This window comes from Drosophila melanogaster, chromosome 3L, assembly GCF_000001215.4.
Source record: "Drosophila melanogaster chromosome 3L".
NCBI lineage: Eukaryota > Metazoa > Arthropoda > Insecta > Diptera > Drosophilidae > Drosophila > Drosophila melanogaster.
In genome coordinates this window covers 16,336,526-16,354,671 of record NT_037436.4, presented here as the reverse complement: position 1 = coordinate 16,354,671, position 18,146 = coordinate 16,336,526, and the positions used below count along the sequence as shown (strand labels likewise).

The following is an 18,146-nucleotide window of genomic DNA, read 5'->3' as shown; positions in this document are numbered from 1 at the left end:
TTTGTAAATCGAAATATACATTTAATTGTAAGATCTTTGAAAAATGCCCAACATGTGTACCTTCTTAAAAGCAAAGATTTCACTGGAAGATAGTTATTAAGAGATCATTGCTTTATCTACACAATGACATTATCACTGATGCAAAGCTGACATCGAAAAACCGGAGCGGTGTGAAGCAGACTGAACGCTACAGCGACCAGATGGGGATGGAAATTGATATATGGGCATAAGTTGCATAATCCTAACCCAGAGCAGGTGGAAAACTAGCTATTGATTGCAGTCGAACCAAAGTCACTCAACGATATATCATATAGCCCTTGGGAAATAGGTATAAAAGCGGCGAACATTACAGCTCCAAGTCAGCAGTGCAACTGAGGAGCTCAGTGCTTGATGAAGCCACAAGGAATACCACCGACTACTACACGAATCAGCCAGACCAAGATGTCCTTTCGCGGCAAGAATGCAGTGGTGACCGGTGGAGCTGGAGGCATTGGACTGCAGGTGTCCAAGCAGCTCCTGGCCGCTGGAGCAGCGGTTGGTTGTTTTACACATAATTACGTGAAGTAATTTCTAAAGCGAGTGCTTCCTAGAAGGTGGCCATCATTGATTTGCAGGATAATCTGGAGGAGTTTGTAAAACTTAGGGCCGCTCATCCCACCCAAAGCGTAATGATCATCAAGATGGATGTGGCGAACAAGAAGGGTGTGGAAGCCACCTATGAGGAGATAGCCAAGACCTTCGGTAACATCGATATTGTGGTCAATGTAGCCGGGATTTTTAACGACAAGGATGTGCAGAGGACTCTGTTGGTAAATCTCGGTGGAATCATCAATTCCACACTGAGTGCATTGCCCTACATGGGCAAGGATAATGGCGGCAAGGGTGGCATTGTGGTTAACATGAGCTCGGTGGTGGGTCTGGATCCAATGTTCATCATTCCCGTTTACGGAGCCACCAAGGCTGGCATCATCAACTTCACCCGGTGCTTGGCGGTAACAAGAATTTCTTACATATCTTTTGAATTAGGTTTTTCATTTAAGTCTCTTTCTTAATTAGAACGAAAAGTACTATCAACGCTCGGGCATCAAGTTTGTGACTGTTTGTCCTGGAGCTACAATGACGGACATGTTCACCAACTTTACGGAGAAGATCATCTTCCCGGAAACGAGTGACGAGACCTATAGGATCCTGGATAGGCTAAACAAGCAGAGTGCCGCTGATGTCTCTCGATGCATTCTGAATGTCCTGGAGAAGGACAAGAACGGAGCTGTCTATGTCATCGAGGGTAAGCGCGTTTACCCTTTGGAAATTAAGCCCCAGTGGACGGGCAAGGAACAGGCCCTTTAAGTGGGTTAATTCGTTCACATCCTAAACACATGCATTTTACAAATATGAAGTTATTATGGACACTAGTTATTTAATAAACAAACGATGCACAGAAATAAGTTCTTGTGGTGATTAGTCATCCCGCCAGCTGACCAGCACTTCGTCCGTTCGAAATCGCTGAGTCACATAAGATTCCTCAAAGGGCATCCTAGTGCCAGAGCGGAACATTTCTGCACCAGCATGGGCAATCATTAGTCCGTTGTCTATGCAGTAACGTTCATCAGTGGCAAAGAGTTTGCCTCCGCGTTCCTCGCACATAATACGCATCATCTCCTGGAGTCGCTCATTGCAACCCACACCTCCAACTATAAGGACCTGAAAAGAAGTCGGTTAACTCATAGATTAATTTCGGAAAACTGTTGCAACCAACCTCATTTGAGCCGCAGTGTGCCATGGCGCGCTCTGTGATCTCCACCAACATGGCGAAGATGGTCTCCTGCAGCGAATAGCAAAGATCGGCTTGGCTGTAATTATTGACCTCTTCTTCCTGTGGCTTTTTTCTCTTATTTTGCCTCTTGCCCGGCTCTGCCAGGTCCTCGATGTAGGATAAAATCCCCGAGAAGCTGACATCCATGCCCTTAACCACATAGGGCAGTTTAATATAACGATTGCTCGACTTGGCCAGCTGCTCGATGTTGTAGCCCGGACTAGGATCGTTGGACAGCTTAATGATGCGGGCGAATCGATCCAGGCAATTGCCCACTGCAATGTCTATAGTTTCGCCAAAGATGCGATATCGCTTATTGGAGTAGGCAATAACCTGTGTGTTTCCACCGCTCACATAGAGAACTGTAGGATTCTGGGCACCGGTGATCAGGCGACCCATCTCGATGTGTCCAATGCAGTGATTTACGCCCAGCAGCGGGATATTCCACAAGAGCGACAAAGTGCGAGCCACAATGGCGCCAACCAGCAAAGGAGGAGCCATTCCTGGGCCTTTTGTGTAACAAATAACATCTAGATCAGAGGATTTCAATTGGGCTTCCTTTAGACTGGATTCCACCAAGCCCAGGATGGCTTCCCTGTGATGTTTGGCCGTTTCCTTGGGCAGGAAACCTGTTGAATGATTGGTTATGATTAAATCTGTACTAGCCGGCGGGTTAGAATGTGGCAATACCTTCTCCTGGTGGGGTAATGTACGTTCTACGTACGTTCGCCAGTACTTTACCATCTCGAATTATGCCAATGCCAATTTTATTGGCACTGCCTTCAATACCCAAAGCGCAAACCATGTTTAAAATTCTAACAAATTAAGCAAATTGCAATGTAAACAAACATTAGTGTTACCCTTCGCGCCGAGTGGCAGCAATGGTCATACTGCTCAAGGAGGGCTGCCAACTTTTCCAAACTAACAGCTGGTTGCAAATATCAAACTTTTGTTGTATAGCAAAAGTACGCGAAATTCATTGTAAAATTTAAATAGATGATCAAATAACCGATCCGATAATGGAATCAGCGCAGGCAACACCGCCGGCTGAGATGGAAAATCCGGCCAGCGTGGAAAATGGTGATTCTGGCCGGGATTCTAACCACATAGAGGGGAAAGCAATTGGAGACGTGGATATGAAAGCGGATTCCATTGAACAGCAGCTGGAAGAAAGCGATGTGAAAACTGAGTCTAATGGAGATCAGCTTACAGACCAGGATGAGGGAAAAATAGAGCAGGATCTCAAGGCAGCCGTACTGGAGCAGGTGCCAATCGAAGAGGAAGGACTAAGTCTGCGATTCAAGGATCTGCAGGCCCAGGAAAAGGTGAAGGAACTGCAGCAAACCCCTTCGCAACCCCCACAGAACGACATCCTATCCCATGTCCACTGCTTGGCCCAGCTTGAGGAGCAGCGGCGCAACTACGAACAGCAGTTGGAACAACTTCGTACGTCCAATGTCCAGAAGGATAATATGATCACGCTCATTCAGCGGGAGAACGCCATTCTGGGCAAGGAGAAGCAGGCCTGCCGCAAGGAAATGGAAATGGCCAACAAGGAGAAGGAAGCCACCGTCATTAAGTTCGCCATGAAGGAGAAGCTACTTATCGACGCCAAGAAGGAGAAGGAGGCGGTGGAGAAGCAGCTGGCCGAGGCCAAAAAGGAAGTAAAGAATGTGTCCACCAGATTCCTGGCTGTGAGCGAAGAAAAGTCCCGCATGACGTACATCATCGATGAAAAGGTGGGTGGGAATACTTTGCTGCTTCTATAATTCAACGAAAGATTGACTATCAAATAATTGCTTAATTGGCAATAAAACTAATTCTTCTATGAGTTATACAAGCTCCAATTCCGAATTTTGTGCAGATAACAAATCTCTTATCATAACATTTATCTTTTCCTTATCAGTGCAATGAAGTCAGAAAATATCAGAGGGAGTGCGAAAAGTACAAAACAGAAATGGGTCACTTGGAATCCAAGCTCAAGTATCACATAAACAAACTGAACATCGAAACAGAAGCCAAAGCGGTACGCAATGATTACCTAAGCTTATATTTGATCTTCACTGAACTTGGTTCCCATTTTAGGTTGTAGAACGCAAACTGGAAGAGGAAAAGAATGCGCCCAATAAACTGGAGGAAAAGGCAAATGGTTCGATTATTTTTTCAATGATATATGTTTAACTGGTCTTACCATTCGCTTTTTATACACAGAGAAACTTAAAATGGAATTTGAAGCCAACACAATACTCTTGAAACACGAGATTACCAGCAAGACTGAGGCTCTGGATAAGCTCACCAAAGAGCAGCAAAAACTAAGCGCAGCCAACAAAGAACTGCAGAACCAGCTTCAGGAGATCACCACGGAGGTAAATCAAGTTTTGGAATATATCTTATCTTTTTTAACTATTTTAAAATTTTCTTGTGCAGCATAATCAGCTGACAGAGGAGTATAATCGTTTGCGAGAGCTGCACAATTCCGTAGAAGGTTCATACAGTGATGAGCTGCTTAACTCCGCAAAGCTCAGGGGGCAACTGGAGGAACTGCAGCTTCTGCGTACTCAGAACACAATGTAAGTTTAAGGAAATGTATACATTAGAGGCAGAATATATCCATACAATCCCATTTATGTTTAAATGATAATTTTCTTTGTAGAAACGAAGAAAAACTGATGGACCAACAGAAACGAGTCCAGAAACTGGAGGCTTTGGTCCAAGACAACGAAACGGACCTGGAGCAACTGAAAGTCAAAAGGCAGGAGCTACTCACAATTAACAAGGAGATGAGTGAGCTAATCGTGCAGCTGCAGAATGATATTTGCCTGGCCAAAGCAAAGGTGAGTACAAGTAAAAATAAACCAAAAAATGTACATGCCCCGGGTGAGGCTCGAACTCACGACCTTAAGATTATGAGACTTACGCGCTGCCAACTGCGCCACCGAGGCTTTGAATGGCTAGCAATTCTAAGCAGTTGAGATAAATGCCGGTATCAGATGCATCCTAAACCATACCATGTTCAAGGATCTGATGTTATTTCCTTTATTTTGGCAGGCGCAGGGACTTGATGCTGAGAACAAGTTACTGAAGCAGGAAAAGCTCACCTACGACACCAAGTATAATCAACTGGAGCAGCAACTAAGTTTGGAGGCATCGGAGAAAAACGAGGAGCGACTGTTGCTGGCCAAGCATTTGTCCGAAAAGACGAAGATGTACGAACTGACCAAGCAGAAGCTGGAGGATGTTCAGGGTGACTTTGAGGCTACCCAGCACAAGCATGCCACCGTGCTGAAAGAGCTCCATCGCGAGCTGAACAAGTACAAAAGGGGAATTACGGAACCGAAGACACCAATCAGCTACTGCAGCAACTGTCAGCAGGCGATCAATGGGTATCCAACGGAGAATCCTCAACAACGGAGTCATAGTCGCTCCAGTAGCCACGGCAGCATGCACAGCGGCAGTCGACGGGCCAGCGAGTCTTCCGAATCGGAAACGGTGGCCAGTAGTGCCACCACCGTGCAACAGCCGCCACCGCAGCAAGATCTCCAGGCGGTACCGTCCAAAAAAGTCCTCGTAGAGCGAATTCTGCGACTGCAGCAGGCCACTGCCCGCCAAACCGAACGGATCGAGTTCCTGGAGAACCACACGGCCGCTCTGGTGGCCGAGGTGCAGAAGAAATCCAAGGTGGTGCAGCACTACATGCTCAGGGATCAGACTGCCGGCGCATTAACCACATCGCGGAGCGATCAGAACAAAAGCGAGTTGGTCAAGTACGGAAATGGTATCATGGCAGCCATCTATGGTGGTGGATCATCGAAGACGGGAGGCGAGAATAAAGCCATGTCCCTCGAACTTTCTCTAGAGATTAACAAGAAACTGCAAGCTGTGCTCGAGGATACGCTCTTGAAGAATATTACGCTGAAAGAGAACCTCGATGTGTTGGGACTCGAAGTGGATAATCTCACGAGGAAATTGCGCTCCCTGGAGGGCAGTTGCAAGTAAATGCCAGTCTTCTTATTCCATAGTATTCCATTCCAGAGTCTAACCCGCGTGTAGATAGTGTACAAATCAAATGTTCGTATGTTTAAGTGTATAATATATGTATTTAATATTTCAACAACGTCCCCAGGCTTATAATAATCCTTCGTAAAGCTTGGCGCTCACGGGTTTCGGCTGGCCCACACCAAGGGCAAAGTTAACAGTTGGCTTTTCTCCATCCTTGGCTAATCTGGCCATTTTGTTGTCGGTCAGTTTGTAGTGGACCTTCATCTGGGGATTGGGGTTGCCCGTTTCCTCCGATACCAGTTCGCGGAGCAGAGGCGGAAGTTCAATCTTGGTGGGCAGTATCACTGGTTCAACCTTCTTCTTGTTGTTCAGATACTTTGCTTCCTGATCCTGCGGCACCAGTTCGTAGTCCGCCTTATAGCTGGTGCTGTAGATTTCCACAGGCTTTGGCTGCGTTACGCCGCGCCACGTTTTCTCCACAGTGACCCGCACCTTGCGGATCTCGCCGGGCTGCTCGTCCACGGACTGCACCTTCAGAATCCGCATGTAGCAGGGCTCCGGATATCGCTGGAACATGTTACGTATTAGCAGACGGCCCACACCCCAGTTGGGCAGGTTTGAGACCAGCTCCCACAGCGTGTTGCCGCGAAAGTCTGTGGTGCGACCGATGTACTTGATCACTTTTTGGGCCATTTTACTGGGTTATTTCACTATTTTAATTGAATTTTTGTTGCAAGTTATAAAAACAGTGAGTTTGCCACTCACAGGGAAGGTCGAACAGCTGTGCCGGCTGGCTTAACAGGGCTGTTAAAACTTAACAGAAGGCTGTTATGAACAGTAAATTGTGTGTGTTGGCAATGCTGCGCGGCGATTTTAAAACCAGTTAAATTTTGAAAAAATTAAATAATTTTTTAACTTCCCAAATAATAAATGAAAACACACACACACATTTAAAATTTTAGTAACTAATAATCGCTTTAAAAGGTTTTAATCATGTTCTTGTCTCCTAGATCCAGATGTTTTGTCTAGTATAATATTTATTTTTAAAACAATTTGGTTTTTTTCAGAGATTTAAAGATCACCTAATATTTAAGGAATATTTAAATAATATTTATACATCTTTAAGTGCTGATAACTCACAGCCGCATGAGTCTGACTTGAATGCATTCATTATATTTACATAAATATGACTTTCAAACTAAGTTTAATATATAAAATCTAGTGATAGTTAATCCCTCACTAATATGGAGCTCGAATATGTTCGGATAGTTCCTCTCCTCCGCCAGTGTGTCCCACTTCCCCGCCACTGGTGTCTAGGTGCTCATCGTAGGACTCCTCCTCGCCACCCAACTCCTGACCATCGTGCCCGTGGGCTGATGGATTCGTGCTCTCATGCAATCCGATCGTGGCATGCTGGGCCGCCTTGGATGCATTCACCTGAGCCGCAGCTGCGGAATTGGCCGCCTTAAGGGCGGACTCCTTGGTGGCCGCATAGTCTACGCGCGCCTGGTGCAACTGCTCCTCAACCTGCTCTAATCGGTTCTTGGACTGACCCACCATCTGGGATTGGGAGGCCAGTTGATTGTTCACCTCCGTGGAGGTTTGCTCAGCCTGTTCGGCCACGGATTTGGCATTATTTACCGCAGCTGTGAGCACGGATATGTGATGATGCGCCGCTTGTGCCGTTTGCTGTGCCAATCTCGCGGAGATCTTGGCCGCCTTCAGTTGCTCTAGCTCACGGGACAGAGATCTTTGGGCCTCGGCTGCCTGCTGCTCCAACTCCTGGAGAACAACCTGCTTGCCCACCAGAGCCGCTTGTGCAGTGGCCGCCGCCTGAGAAGCCGCTTGGGCCAGTGTATTCTGGGCTATATAGGCCGCCTGCTTGGCAGCTGCATGCTGGTTGGTCACTGCACTGTGAGCCTGATCCGCCGATCCCTGGGCAATGGAACGCAGGCCGCTGCCAATGCTATAGCCACCGGATCCCTTGCTGGAAACTGAGGAGCTACCTCCCGATGTGGTGTAGTAGCTTTTGGTGCTATGTTGTGGCTTCTCTGGCTCGGGAGGCTCTACTGCCGGCAGATGGGGCTCAAAGTAACCACCTTGGTGGATTGGTGGCGGTTGCTGCGGTCGGTAGTGATAGCCATTCCTCTTGTGCAGGCGACCCAAGGCATTGGACAAAAGGAGCACTAAAGGTATTTGGATATAAAATAAGATTTAACGTGGTTTTTTAACCGAATAGGAATCCTAAGTTAGGACCTAAGTAGGATTTAAGTTTTCAATATCCTGGTGTCTTTGTATCTATTTCTTTATAATTTGTATCTCTATATGTATATAAGACAAGTTCAAGGGATGTTGAAGATTTCCGAAGAGAATCTATTCGATTCGGGTATGAGAATAGTAATCTTCACTTTTCAACTCTTGGAATTTAATTTTTAAAGAACGGATCACTACAACTTTTCACTTTGTTATAAAAGGGTATTCCCCGGCTTACCCAAAACAAGCTGGGCGAGAAGAAAACGTAATCCTTGGCCGTACATTTCGCTAGCGCTGCTGGAACTGCATTGAACTTCAAATTGAATGGAAGTGTACAATTTATAAGTCTTTCAGAGCCGCCAGCCGAGCATAAAGTTTATCAAGTTGCGGAAAGTCTGTTGCGGTTTTTAAATTTAACTGATCGCGGGCATGTTATGATTTTCCATCTCCAAGCTATTTGAATAGCTCTGCCCACTATTTGGAGAGCTGGGTCCACACACATGGCACCTTTACACCCATTTCCATCCATACCATCCCATCGAGGAAGTTTAAAGTGACCGCCTTTGAGCCACAAAATATGGTGGCGTTTTTTTTTTAATGGTTCGTTGGCACGCTTGTTTGAACCAAACGGACAGTGTAAAGTGGTCGGTCTGCTCGGGTTTGTTAATGTTTTAAATTTAATTTGCATTTTATGTGCTGCACTACTTTGTAATTGAACCTTAAGTGGCTCTTTTGACGGGATTCAAGGTGCAACGATGCAGGGAAAGCCATTTGAGGGATTACGCTTTCGTTTAGATTAACTAGCCCACGAAATTTGGCAATTTACGAACGGGGGAATTTTCCAATCAAAATTTGAATATTTTTTTAATTGAAAAATTATATAATGCTAATATACCGTAGGAGGCGCAACTGTTATAGGTAGTTGTTGTTATATAATAATATTACATTATAGTTATAATATTTATATATAAATAAATATAAATATATATATATATATATATATATATATATATAAATATTTATATAAGTAAATATACAAAATCCAAAATAAAAAGATATCTATAAATACTATAGTACTTATAGTACTTAAAAAAAGATTGATAATAATAGTTAAGGCGAAATTATCACAATCGTTGCTGTGTATTGGTATTAAAGGGTTTAGAAACAAACATTTTATCAAGGTAAAAATATTATAAGCATATTTTTACCAATGCATACTACAATTGCTGATTCTCCATACTTTTTGAAAACATTTTTTAGACCAGTTTCCATATGTGCGGATTTTAAAACCCTTTGATAACGAACTAACTTATTGTACATTAGTAGTTTCCCCACCCAAGTACCATTATGAATGACACAATTTTTATATAAATTATTTTTTTTTTATTTAAATACATAATTATTTATTACAAATACATAAATAAATAAGTTATGACAAACACTATTTTACAAGACAAAATCGGAACTCGGTGTACAAGATTCGCGTTACAATTAATATCAAAGAAGTGACAAGGTGACGCGACGCCAGTGCGTCTTCAATTGAGCAACAACTGTGAGTAGCTAATGAGTGGGTCAACAAGTGAAGTGAAGGGAAGTGAATCATATATATAACAAAATATAACAGGTATTCAAGGAGACATCCGTAATAACTAAGAGTGATAAATACGATGACGAATGCCACTATCGAAACGATTCGGTCGGTAGTTGGAATGCGAGAGTGTTGAAAGATGGCTTCGGTCAGAAGTGGAAAACGAACTCATCGGAGGAGGTGTCAACCGGAACGGATCCGGTGATATTCGCATGGTAGCCAGTCACCTCCTCCTTGTCAGTCTGCTGATCCGTTAATCATTGATAGCTCTGGGTGATCTGTTGGATCCAGGGCAGGTAGGCGGAGACCTTAACGTAGACGCCGGGAACGTTCACCTGACCACATCCAATGCCCCAGGACACCACTCCGACCACGTGCATGGCTCCATTCCGGTCGCACACCAATGGGCCACCGCCATCACCCTTGCAGGCATCCTTGCCCTCCTCTCCGCCGGCGCACACAAATCCGGGATTCAGTTTGTAGCTATAGCCCAGACGCGTGTTCCTCAGCTGGGACTCGCACTGTTGGTGCGATAGGATTGGCACATCCACCTCCTTCAGAATGTTCTGGTACTTTCCGTGCTCGCCGAAGGCATCCTTGCCCCATCCAGTTGTCCAGCAACGAGCTCCAGTGAAATCGGAATACTTGTCGGGCAGACAGGCGGGACTAATGTGCGGATTCTTGGTGAAGTCAACGGGTTGATCCAGTTTCAGAACGGCCAGATCATTGTCCAGAGTGCCGGCATAGTACTCGGGATGGATGTGCACGGAAACCACATCGCGTTCAATGTAGGGGAAGAACTCCACATCGTGGTTGACATCCCATTCGCCCAGACGCACACGAAGATCGAAGCCATTTTGACTGGATAGAAAGAAGCAATTGGTTAATGCTCTGGTGAAATATACTTTTATGACTCTAGAACTTACGATTTAATGCAATGGGCAGCGGAAATGATGTGCTGGGCATCGATGAGCGTGCCACCGCAGGCGTAGATCGACTCCTTGGGATCCTTCTTCAGAATGGCCACATGCCAGGGATACTCGCCGAACTCACTGTCTCCATCAACGTAGACGGGATTCTTGATGCGACCGGTGATTCCAGCGGCGTTCCTCACTCCACAACGACCAAATTGCTGGGGAGGAGCCTGGGGACGCAGTGGACGACGGCAGCAGACTTCGTTGATGCGGCAGGTCTTTTCCACGGGTCGGTTTCCATAATAGGCACGCTGGAAAATATCAAGGAAGGCAATCGCAATTAGATAAATGTTGGAGGAATGGGTACAATCTTATCTGGATTTGAAATGTACTTTGAATGCCATATAACTTTTCCTAATTACCATCAATGATTTAATCAATAAACAATTAAGAATATTTATAAAATGTGGGGTTCTTTGACTCTTAAAAAGTTTTACAAAATAGTTACATAATTTGGGACTGAACTTCTCATGAAATTTTTCAATTTTGTAGTTATGGACTTTAGTACTCTATTGACGCTTTCGAATGAACTTTAATGCTTTAGCCACACATGGTTACCTGCTCCTTAGGAGCTGCTCCCGCCCACACACCATCCTCAACGCTCCTGCGCCTGCGATCCCGTGGGAAAGTGATCCGATCACTGCCAGCTGCCTCACCAGGAGCCGGAGTGGGAATGTTGTAGAGGGGTCCCAGGTTCAACTGTTTGCCACGACGACCGGAATTCGATGGCCTGTCTGTATCACCACCGCTCACATTGGCACTTCGCTCCACATGCTGTGAGTACTCGCCATAGCCCCCGAAATCGGGACTGGATCCGGGATATATAGAGTTGAAGGAGCTCTCGTAGGGAGACGATTCGTGGTGGTGATGATACTGAACAGAAGGCCCACTGTGATACTCAAATATGGGAGTACTTGGGACCATTTCCACACTGAAATGGAGACCCGGTCCAGTTCCTCCATAGAAATGCGGATACGAGTGGTGGTCATGGTGATCGTGGTGGTCATGGTGATCGTAATCGTGGTGCTCATAGCCACTATAATGATCGTGATGGTGGTAATGTGTACTATACGCTTCGGTGGGCTTCCGCTTAAAGAAGTCTCCCACTTTCTGAATGAGATTCGCATTGGGAGTGACATGCAGATTGACCAGTGGCTTCACCACCTTCTCGCCATATTCTGTTTTGGCCACCTGCACCGATACCAGAGGATTCACATTCACCAGACCCAGATTCAGACCATTTGGACCCACCGAACCGAAGTACGGGTTTTGAGCGGGCACATGATCACCCAGAATATTCGAGGGATAACCTCCATACCCGCCAGTGGGATAGGGCAAACCAAAGCTGACACCGTAGGTGGGCAGCACTTTGCGTTGGATCAGCTCGATGGCCTGGAGAGCGGGCAATGCCAATGGAGATCCTCCGAGCGGGGACTGTCTCTATTTGTTGGTAAGGGGAAAACATAAGAACGCTAGAGGTGGAGTTCCATTTCTGATTGCCGGTTGCAGGTTGCATGTTTCGGGTTGCAGGCGTGCGATCACAAAGGTCGTGCTTGGTTAGCTGGTTTAGTTCTGGGATTAGTGACTGGTCTAATCGGAACCGATTTGCACTCTGGTATTTTAGTTGAGCTTGGAGCGTTGAACGATGGGTGCAGTTGTCAGATTGGTTTGATTTGTTGATTGACTGATTGATTTGTTGTTTGATTTGAATGTGTGTGTGTGTGGGAGGGAGGAGCTTGGCTAAAACTCGATTAGTGGTCCATGTGAACCATGTGTGATTTGGCATTAGTTGGGCACTACTTAAACTAATAGACTTCTATGGACTTACCCCTTGAGCATCGAGTGAGAGATCGCTTGCTTCGTCATCCTTTTGATCAGCCTGGCGGCGGGTGCGCTTCTTGTCATCCTTGTCCGCCTTCTCCTCGTCCTTCTTAGCCTCAGCAGTAGTGGTAGCATTGCTGGATAGAGCATCGTCACTCAGAGCCTCAATGTCCTTGCCCAGGTTGCGGGGATCAATAGGCAGAATGAGATCCTCCTTGCGTCCAATGCGATCGGCAGCGGGACACTGGGAGATGGGCACACACTGGCAGTCGACGATCTGCTGGCGCGAGGTGTCATATCCACTCTGGTACTGACCCTGACCCTGGTAACCACCAGAGATGCCATTGTACTGATTGGATGCTCCACCTTGCAGCTCCTTCTTGTAGTAGTCGGGATTCTGGCTGTGATAACTGGAGCTGGGCGATCCACTGAATCCTCCAGAGGAACTGCTGCCAAAGTTTCCTAGTCCTGAGTTGGGCTTGTAGAGATCTCCAGAGTTTGGTTTGTACAGATCTCCAGTGGGTTTCTGGGAGATTCCAAAACCGTTCTGCGAAAGAAGTCCACCCTGAGAAGCACCATTAAAGCCAGCATTGAAGGCATTGGACTGGGAGTAACTGGATCCGGAAGAAGTCTGAATGGAGGGAGTGTATGTGGCAGATGATTGGGCCAGGGCACTGAAGTCGGTGTTAATGGTCTGGCCAGCTCCGATGGGAATTGGCACACTGGGAACCTTTGCTCCCTCGCCACCTTCAACATGGTGATAATGATGATGCACATGTTGCTGCAGACCATCGAGCGGTGCTCCAACCACCACTTTGGTGCTGGAGGATGTGGCCGAGGCGGAAGAAGCTGAAGACTGCTGCGAGTAGAAACCATTGGGAGCAGAGCTTGCACCCTGGATGCCACCCTCGGGGTTCTCGTAGTTGTATGGAGGAACTCCATTCGAAGCACCAGTAAAAACGGGTCCAGCTCCCAGAGAAGGACCTCCGGTGTAGATGGGTCCTGGTGGCTTGCTGTCATAGATCAGGGCTCCGGGTGGTGGCTTCGTGTAGGTGATACCGTCGGATGAACCGTCAATGGCGGATGGTGGAGGATGCTCCAGGTAGCCACCGGGTCCAGATGGCCTGTAAGGTCCAGACATTGGCTTGTATGGTCCCTCGTATCCCACCTTCCTTGGCGGTCCAAAGGAGTTCACGGAGCTGGGCGGAGGTCCAAAGGAGTTCAGGGAGCTTGGCGGAGGTCCGTAAGATCCAGGAGGTCCACCCATTGGTGGACGACCACTGAAGTAGCTTGGTGGGGGCATGGGCTTAGCCGGACCATAGGGACCACCGCTGAAACCAGATGGTGGTGGGGGACCCTGGGCATAGATGGTCGAGTAGAAGGGACGCTTCTCCTCCACATCGCAGCTCATCAGTCCCAATCCACACAGCTTATCCCGGATAAGATTGCGGGCCTGCATATCGTTTCCCTGCTGCAGAGCCTGATCGATATTGCCATCAGCATAGACGGCATCGTATTCCCCCAGATTACGACCCTCACGGCGGGAGTTGATCAGCTGCTCGATGACCTCGTCAATCTGGGTGGTGCTGTTGCTCTGGATGGACTCGTGGACGAGGTAACGTCCCTGAATGTCAGCTTGTTCGGCGGGCTTGGTATCGACAGATCGGCGACTGGGCATGGCATCCTCCATGGGCGCCCACTCATTTCCCCAGTTGGATTCCTCGGCCAAGGAGGCGGTGGCCAGCAGTACAACTGCCAAAAGGCTAGTTCTTATTCTCATTGTGAAGCCTGTGAAATGATTAGATAGAAAAACTTTAGGATACCAATTCTCTAATATCTACGGATATATTAATCAAGTGATTGATTGACCATCTTTGTCGCCTTTTCTTTTGAGTGGAAAATAAATTAAGAGGTTTAGTCATGATTGGTTATGACATAAGTGGCGAGCTTGACACCATTACCCCAAGTCATTGTGCCAGTTTACATTTCTCCACCTAGCCACCGATCCCTCATACCATCTTTGGCTTAACCAATCCGTAACAAAACCGAATCCGAAGCCCAAACCGGTTAGCATCACGAAATCTTCACCGTGACTCAGACTCTCGTATAAGACTTTTACTTTCATTGGAGGTCGCAGACCGTAGCACTTAATTGCCTGATTTTGTACGTTACTTTTGCTCGAAATGCGAGTCGGGATGGCGAGGGGATCGCTGGCTTCAGGTCCCCGTAATTTATGAGGTAATTTTCCTACAGATTTAGCAAGCCTACGACTGCAATCCCACCGAAGACCATCGCTCAACTTGATCTCTCGCCCTGACAGCCGCTTTCCGCTTCGTGTCTCTTTTATTTGGTAAAATTCACTTTTCTTTTCAGCCTTTATTTTTATGGTCGTTTGCATTGCAGTTATGTCACCGGCTCACAGCGAGGGCGGATTTTGTAAAAGATCGGCTACACTTAACAAAAAAATCAATTATGAATGTAATATTGGTTTAAGGAGTAACTAATAGGATAGCCAGAATTATAATTTTGCCACTCGGAATTATATGCTTAAGTAAGAAGATATATTTATATTTTAAATGATTATGTAAACAGATCTGATTCATCTAGAGCGGCATTACACACTACAATTTCGAGTTATATTTTATTTTTTATGATTTTTTTCAAGTATATATTTTCCAGTTATGTAAATGTATCTTTGGATTTCTTTAGGCCTGCTTTTTCGGCCGGAAGTTGTGCGCAGCGTTGCATTGCAAATTGCCGGCAACTTTTTCGCTTGGATTTTCTTTGGCGAGAAGTGCTCGTAAGCGATGCTAACTGCCGTTTGGTTGGGTTTGGGAAATTTTTTTAGGTTTTTCCTTTGTGTTCGCAGTGAAAGTTTCGCTTGTTCGATTGGCTTAATGACGCGGAGGCTCTTGGCCAAGAGTTTTTATTAAGTGTATGTATGTAGGCATATTTGCAACAACCATAATTTCATGTGCTGCAGACTCATAATTCACATCTAATAGCCATTCATTTAAATTAGTTCGCTTTCGGTTCACTTGAGTTCACTTTGCTAATTTCGCTCACTTCACTCACCTTTTTTGTGTCAAGTTTATTAATCCAATTGGTTAGTTATCACTGTTGTCCGGATAATCCTTATGCAATTTACTGAGTCTCTTATCCTTTCACTTCATTCACTTTCTGCACCGATTGTGCTCTTCGATGCTCTGCAGATCGTTCACTGATTTCGCTTTCGTTGGCCGCGCACATTTTATACAAAAGCTGTGCATGCGCGCCGTCGACGTCAAGCTCCAACGTTTCGCTGTCTCTGTCTGCATTGATTCCGTCTTCTTCTAGCTTTCATACCGCCTTAGTTTGCGAATCGGTAGCCCAAAACAAAAGATACAAAAGCGGCGACGGCGACAATGTTTGGCAACCCCTCTTTTTCGCTGTTAGTGTTGATTTTTCGTCTGGGTTTTTTCCTCAAATCCCCAATTCTGCCCAACTACTGGAGGTCAGTAAACGAGGCGGAAATAGGCGGAAATATCACTATGATAGCTTCATTATCAGTAAGAAACCCAGAAACTATCATCACATTCAACACATCTCTTAAACATAACTGACTGTCTTAAACATCCAAATGGGGCTTTGTTTTTTTTTTTATGATTTTACCAAATTTTAAATAACCAAATTTAGCTTCCCGGAAAGGCGTTGCTTGAGAAACCGGGATTATGCAATTCTGCAATTATGAATTGGGTCAGAGAGTAGCAACCGCTGAATAATAAAAACATCGTGAAAAAGGGTAAAATTGGGCATTGCCTCAAACCGGATCTTTTGGCATACATTCATCTTTCCCCATTTTTTTTTTACTTCATACATCTGCCTCTCTTTTTGGTTGCAGTTCAGTTCAAATCGCCTGGTTTTTAACCCATGGTCAATGCAAACGTCATCGCTCGGTCACTCGTTTCATTTTCGTTTATTTTAACGTTTTTTTTATTTAACCTAGCTCACTGTGAGTAAAAAGCGCTTGGCGGAATTACCCGAAGTTCATAAAAATTAGAGACATTCCCCCCAAACTTATTCACGATGATCACGTTCGCGTGCCACTACCTTAAATCCCAATCATTATCAGGTTTGCGTTTGTGTTGTGTATGGTCAGTGCTGCCCGGCCGGAGTGAGTCTCATTGTGATTCAGTGGCTCCAGTGGCTTCCACTTGTGTTACTGACCTTGGTTCGATGTGCTGCAGTCGTTCATCTAGCCCCCACCTAAGTGGCGTTTTATGTTAAGCATTCCAAGAAAGTTGATAATGACCAACAGAGCTTCGAAAATTATGCTAATCACATTGATTTTTCTCGGGAGTTGTTATTGTCGCCACTCTGGGCTGTTTGCCAAACACCTTTTGGCTATTTGCTCGCGATTAATTCACGAAGTTTTTATCAATCAGCGTAGCGTGTGGCGTAGTTTTTGACCATCGGGTTTTTTATGACTCATACTATCGAGCACTTTGGGCTTTTCGAAGGAGGTGCGACGAACCTTATTTTGCATCGTTTTTAATTCCGTTTGGCTTACCTTTTTTTGGGGGTACATCAATAAGATGGAAATCGATTTTAATACATTGTTAATATAATATCTATAAAGGGTTTTCCGAATGTAAATATCAAACTTATTTAAATGTACGTTTCAGTAACTAATACATCTATTTTCGTTTGTTATACTCTGGTCTGAAAACTAGCATACATGATTAATAACTCATTAGGTCTTAAAAGCTTCATATCTTATTTAAATATAAATATTTAGATAACATTCAAACAACCTGATATTTGCAGAACAATATAAATAATGTGTTGATTTTATACGTTTTTATAAGTTTTAATTTAATCTCATCTATTACAGTGTATCTACGAATGCGGCTAATTGCTATCTACAATGATTTTCCTGATAAAAATAATTTTGGTAGTTAGCTGAAACTTGGCTATTGGTAAATCCCAGTGAGTGATGAACTGAACTTGAACTTGGACCTCGCCGGAGACAACTAATGCCAGGTGGACAGTTTGTAATCCGATGGGGTTACAGGTTCAGGGGCTTGTTATTGGATCTGCATTTCGGATTTGGTATATACTCATATCTATTTATGGTGCGCTCCAACATTTTGCACATTTCTTGGGCCGCACTATTACAACATAGCCTATGTTGATTATGGCCAACTTGTTAATTGTTTGTCCAAATGGATTTGTGTGGGAATCGTGTTTGCTCTACTTTGTTAGCTTCCTCCGACTGAATCACTCTCTCCTTCTCTTTCGCTCACCATACCTTTCTCTCTTATACCCCTTCGCACACCAAATTGTCGCAGTTCAAGTCCAAAAGCAATAAAAAAAAATAAATATTGTCACTGGCTCAAGGCTGAAGTGCCGACTCCCTGACTTAGATTTGTGTCAATTGCTCAACAAGTTGAGGTCTTCCACCCACACGCACCATTTGGCTAAAGACAATTTGCCAATCTCTTTAAGCCAACTACATACATCGTATATCGATTATGGATTTAGAGCTTAACTTTTGAGGGGAAATAAAATCAAAGCAGCACACAAAATTGTAGTAAGGCGATTGAAATTTAATAAGATAGTTAGAAAATATCTTTATATTATATTGGGTTTAGTTTAAGCTCCTTACATTAATTTATAATTATTAATTTGTTAATTTATATATTTTAATAAATTATGA

The 18,146-nt window shown here is 45.0% G+C and overlaps 6 protein-coding genes, 1 long non-coding RNA gene and 2 other non-coding genes across 13 annotated transcripts; 2 read left to right on the top strand and 7 right to left on the bottom strand.

Annotated features, from left to right (window-relative positions):
• The first annotated feature begins 374 nt into the window (after window positions 1–374).
• Pdh (Photoreceptor dehydrogenase) lies at window positions 375–1,439 on the top strand. Of its 4 annotated transcripts, none has more exons than NM_168659.2 (3): window positions 375–534; window positions 594–992; window positions 1,057–1,439. In NM_168659.2, the coding sequence occupies exons 1-3, from the start codon at window positions 391–393 to the stop codon at window positions 1,345–1,347; spliced, it is 834 nt and encodes a 277-aa protein (NP_730153.1). In that variant the 5' UTR covers window positions 375–390; the 3' UTR covers window positions 1,348–1,439. The 4 variants fall into 4 exon arrangements, with proteins under 4 accessions (NP_730153.1, NP_524105.2, NP_001137959.1 ...); NM_079381.3 differs by having other exon boundaries at window positions 591–992; NM_001144487.2 differs by having other exon boundaries at window positions 400–534; window positions 591–992.
• On the bottom strand, window positions 756–1,174 carry asRNA:CR45894 (antisense RNA:CR45894). The gene has a single exon (NR_133250.1).
• Tcs3 (Threonyl-carbamoyl synthesis 3) lies at window positions 1,386–2,681 on the bottom strand. Its single transcript, NM_140623.4, has 3 exons — window positions 2,504–2,681; window positions 1,757–2,442; window positions 1,386–1,701 (listed from the first exon to the last, which is right to left on the bottom strand). Exons 1-3 carry the CDS (start codon window positions 2,616–2,618, stop codon window positions 1,459–1,461), a joined length of 1,044 nt encoding a protein of 347 aa, NP_648880.1. The 5' UTR covers window positions 2,619–2,681; the 3' UTR covers window positions 1,386–1,458.
• A 39-nt stretch (window positions 2,682–2,720) lies between these two features.
• Window positions 2,721–5,925, top strand: Golgin104 (Golgin 104). The gene is made up of 7 exons (NM_140622.3): window positions 2,721–3,552; window positions 3,720–3,839; window positions 3,899–3,962; window positions 4,025–4,179; window positions 4,241–4,383; window positions 4,467–4,647; window positions 4,862–5,925. The coding sequence occupies exons 1-7, from the start codon at window positions 2,833–2,835 to the stop codon at window positions 5,807–5,809; spliced, it is 2,331 nt and encodes a 776-aa protein (NP_648879.1). The 5' UTR covers window positions 2,721–2,832; the 3' UTR covers window positions 5,810–5,925.
• Window positions 4,683–4,755, bottom strand: tRNA:Met-CAT-1-4 (transfer RNA:Methionine-CAT 1-4). Its single transcript has one exon. It is a non-coding gene; the product is annotated as a tRNA-Met (tRNA).
• On the bottom strand, window positions 5,890–6,598 carry mRpS34 (mitochondrial ribosomal protein S34). The gene has a single exon (NM_079380.3). It carries the CDS (start codon window positions 6,503–6,505, stop codon window positions 5,939–5,941), a length of 567 nt encoding a protein of 188 aa, NP_524104.2. The 5' UTR covers window positions 6,506–6,598; the 3' UTR covers window positions 5,890–5,938.
• A 453-nt stretch (window positions 6,599–7,051) lies between these two features.
• Window positions 7,052–8,349, bottom strand: CG33257 (uncharacterized protein; the record flags this gene model as incomplete). Its single annotated transcript, NM_206385.1, has 2 exons — window positions 7,052–7,998; window positions 8,304–8,349. The coding sequence occupies 2 exons, from the start codon at window positions 8,347–8,349 to the stop codon at window positions 7,052–7,054; spliced, it is 993 nt and encodes a 330-aa protein (NP_996107.1).
• Window positions 8,350–9,430: 1,081 nt separating this feature from the next.
• Window positions 9,431–11,483, bottom strand: lncRNA:CR45893 (long non-coding RNA:CR45893). Its single transcript, NR_133249.1, has 3 exons — window positions 11,186–11,483; window positions 10,580–10,878; window positions 9,431–10,514 (listed from the first exon to the last, which is right to left on the bottom strand). It is a non-coding gene; the product is annotated as a long non-coding RNA:CR45893 (long non-coding RNA).
• On the bottom strand, window positions 9,431–15,669 carry CG4998 (uncharacterized protein). Of its 2 annotated transcripts, NM_001043144.2 has the most exons (5): window positions 15,524–15,669; window positions 12,456–14,236; window positions 11,186–12,067; window positions 10,580–10,878; window positions 9,431–10,514 (listed from the first exon to the last, which is right to left on the bottom strand). In NM_001043144.2, the coding sequence occupies exons 2-5, from the start codon at window positions 14,226–14,228 to the stop codon at window positions 9,911–9,913; spliced, it is 3,558 nt and encodes a 1,185-aa protein (NP_001036609.1). In that variant the 5' UTR covers window positions 14,229–14,236; window positions 15,524–15,669; the 3' UTR covers window positions 9,431–9,910. The 2 variants fall into 2 exon arrangements, with proteins under 2 accessions (NP_001036609.1, NP_648878.1); NM_140621.2 differs by lacking the exon at window positions 11,186–12,067.
• Window positions 15,670–18,146: the final 2,477 nt, after the last annotated feature.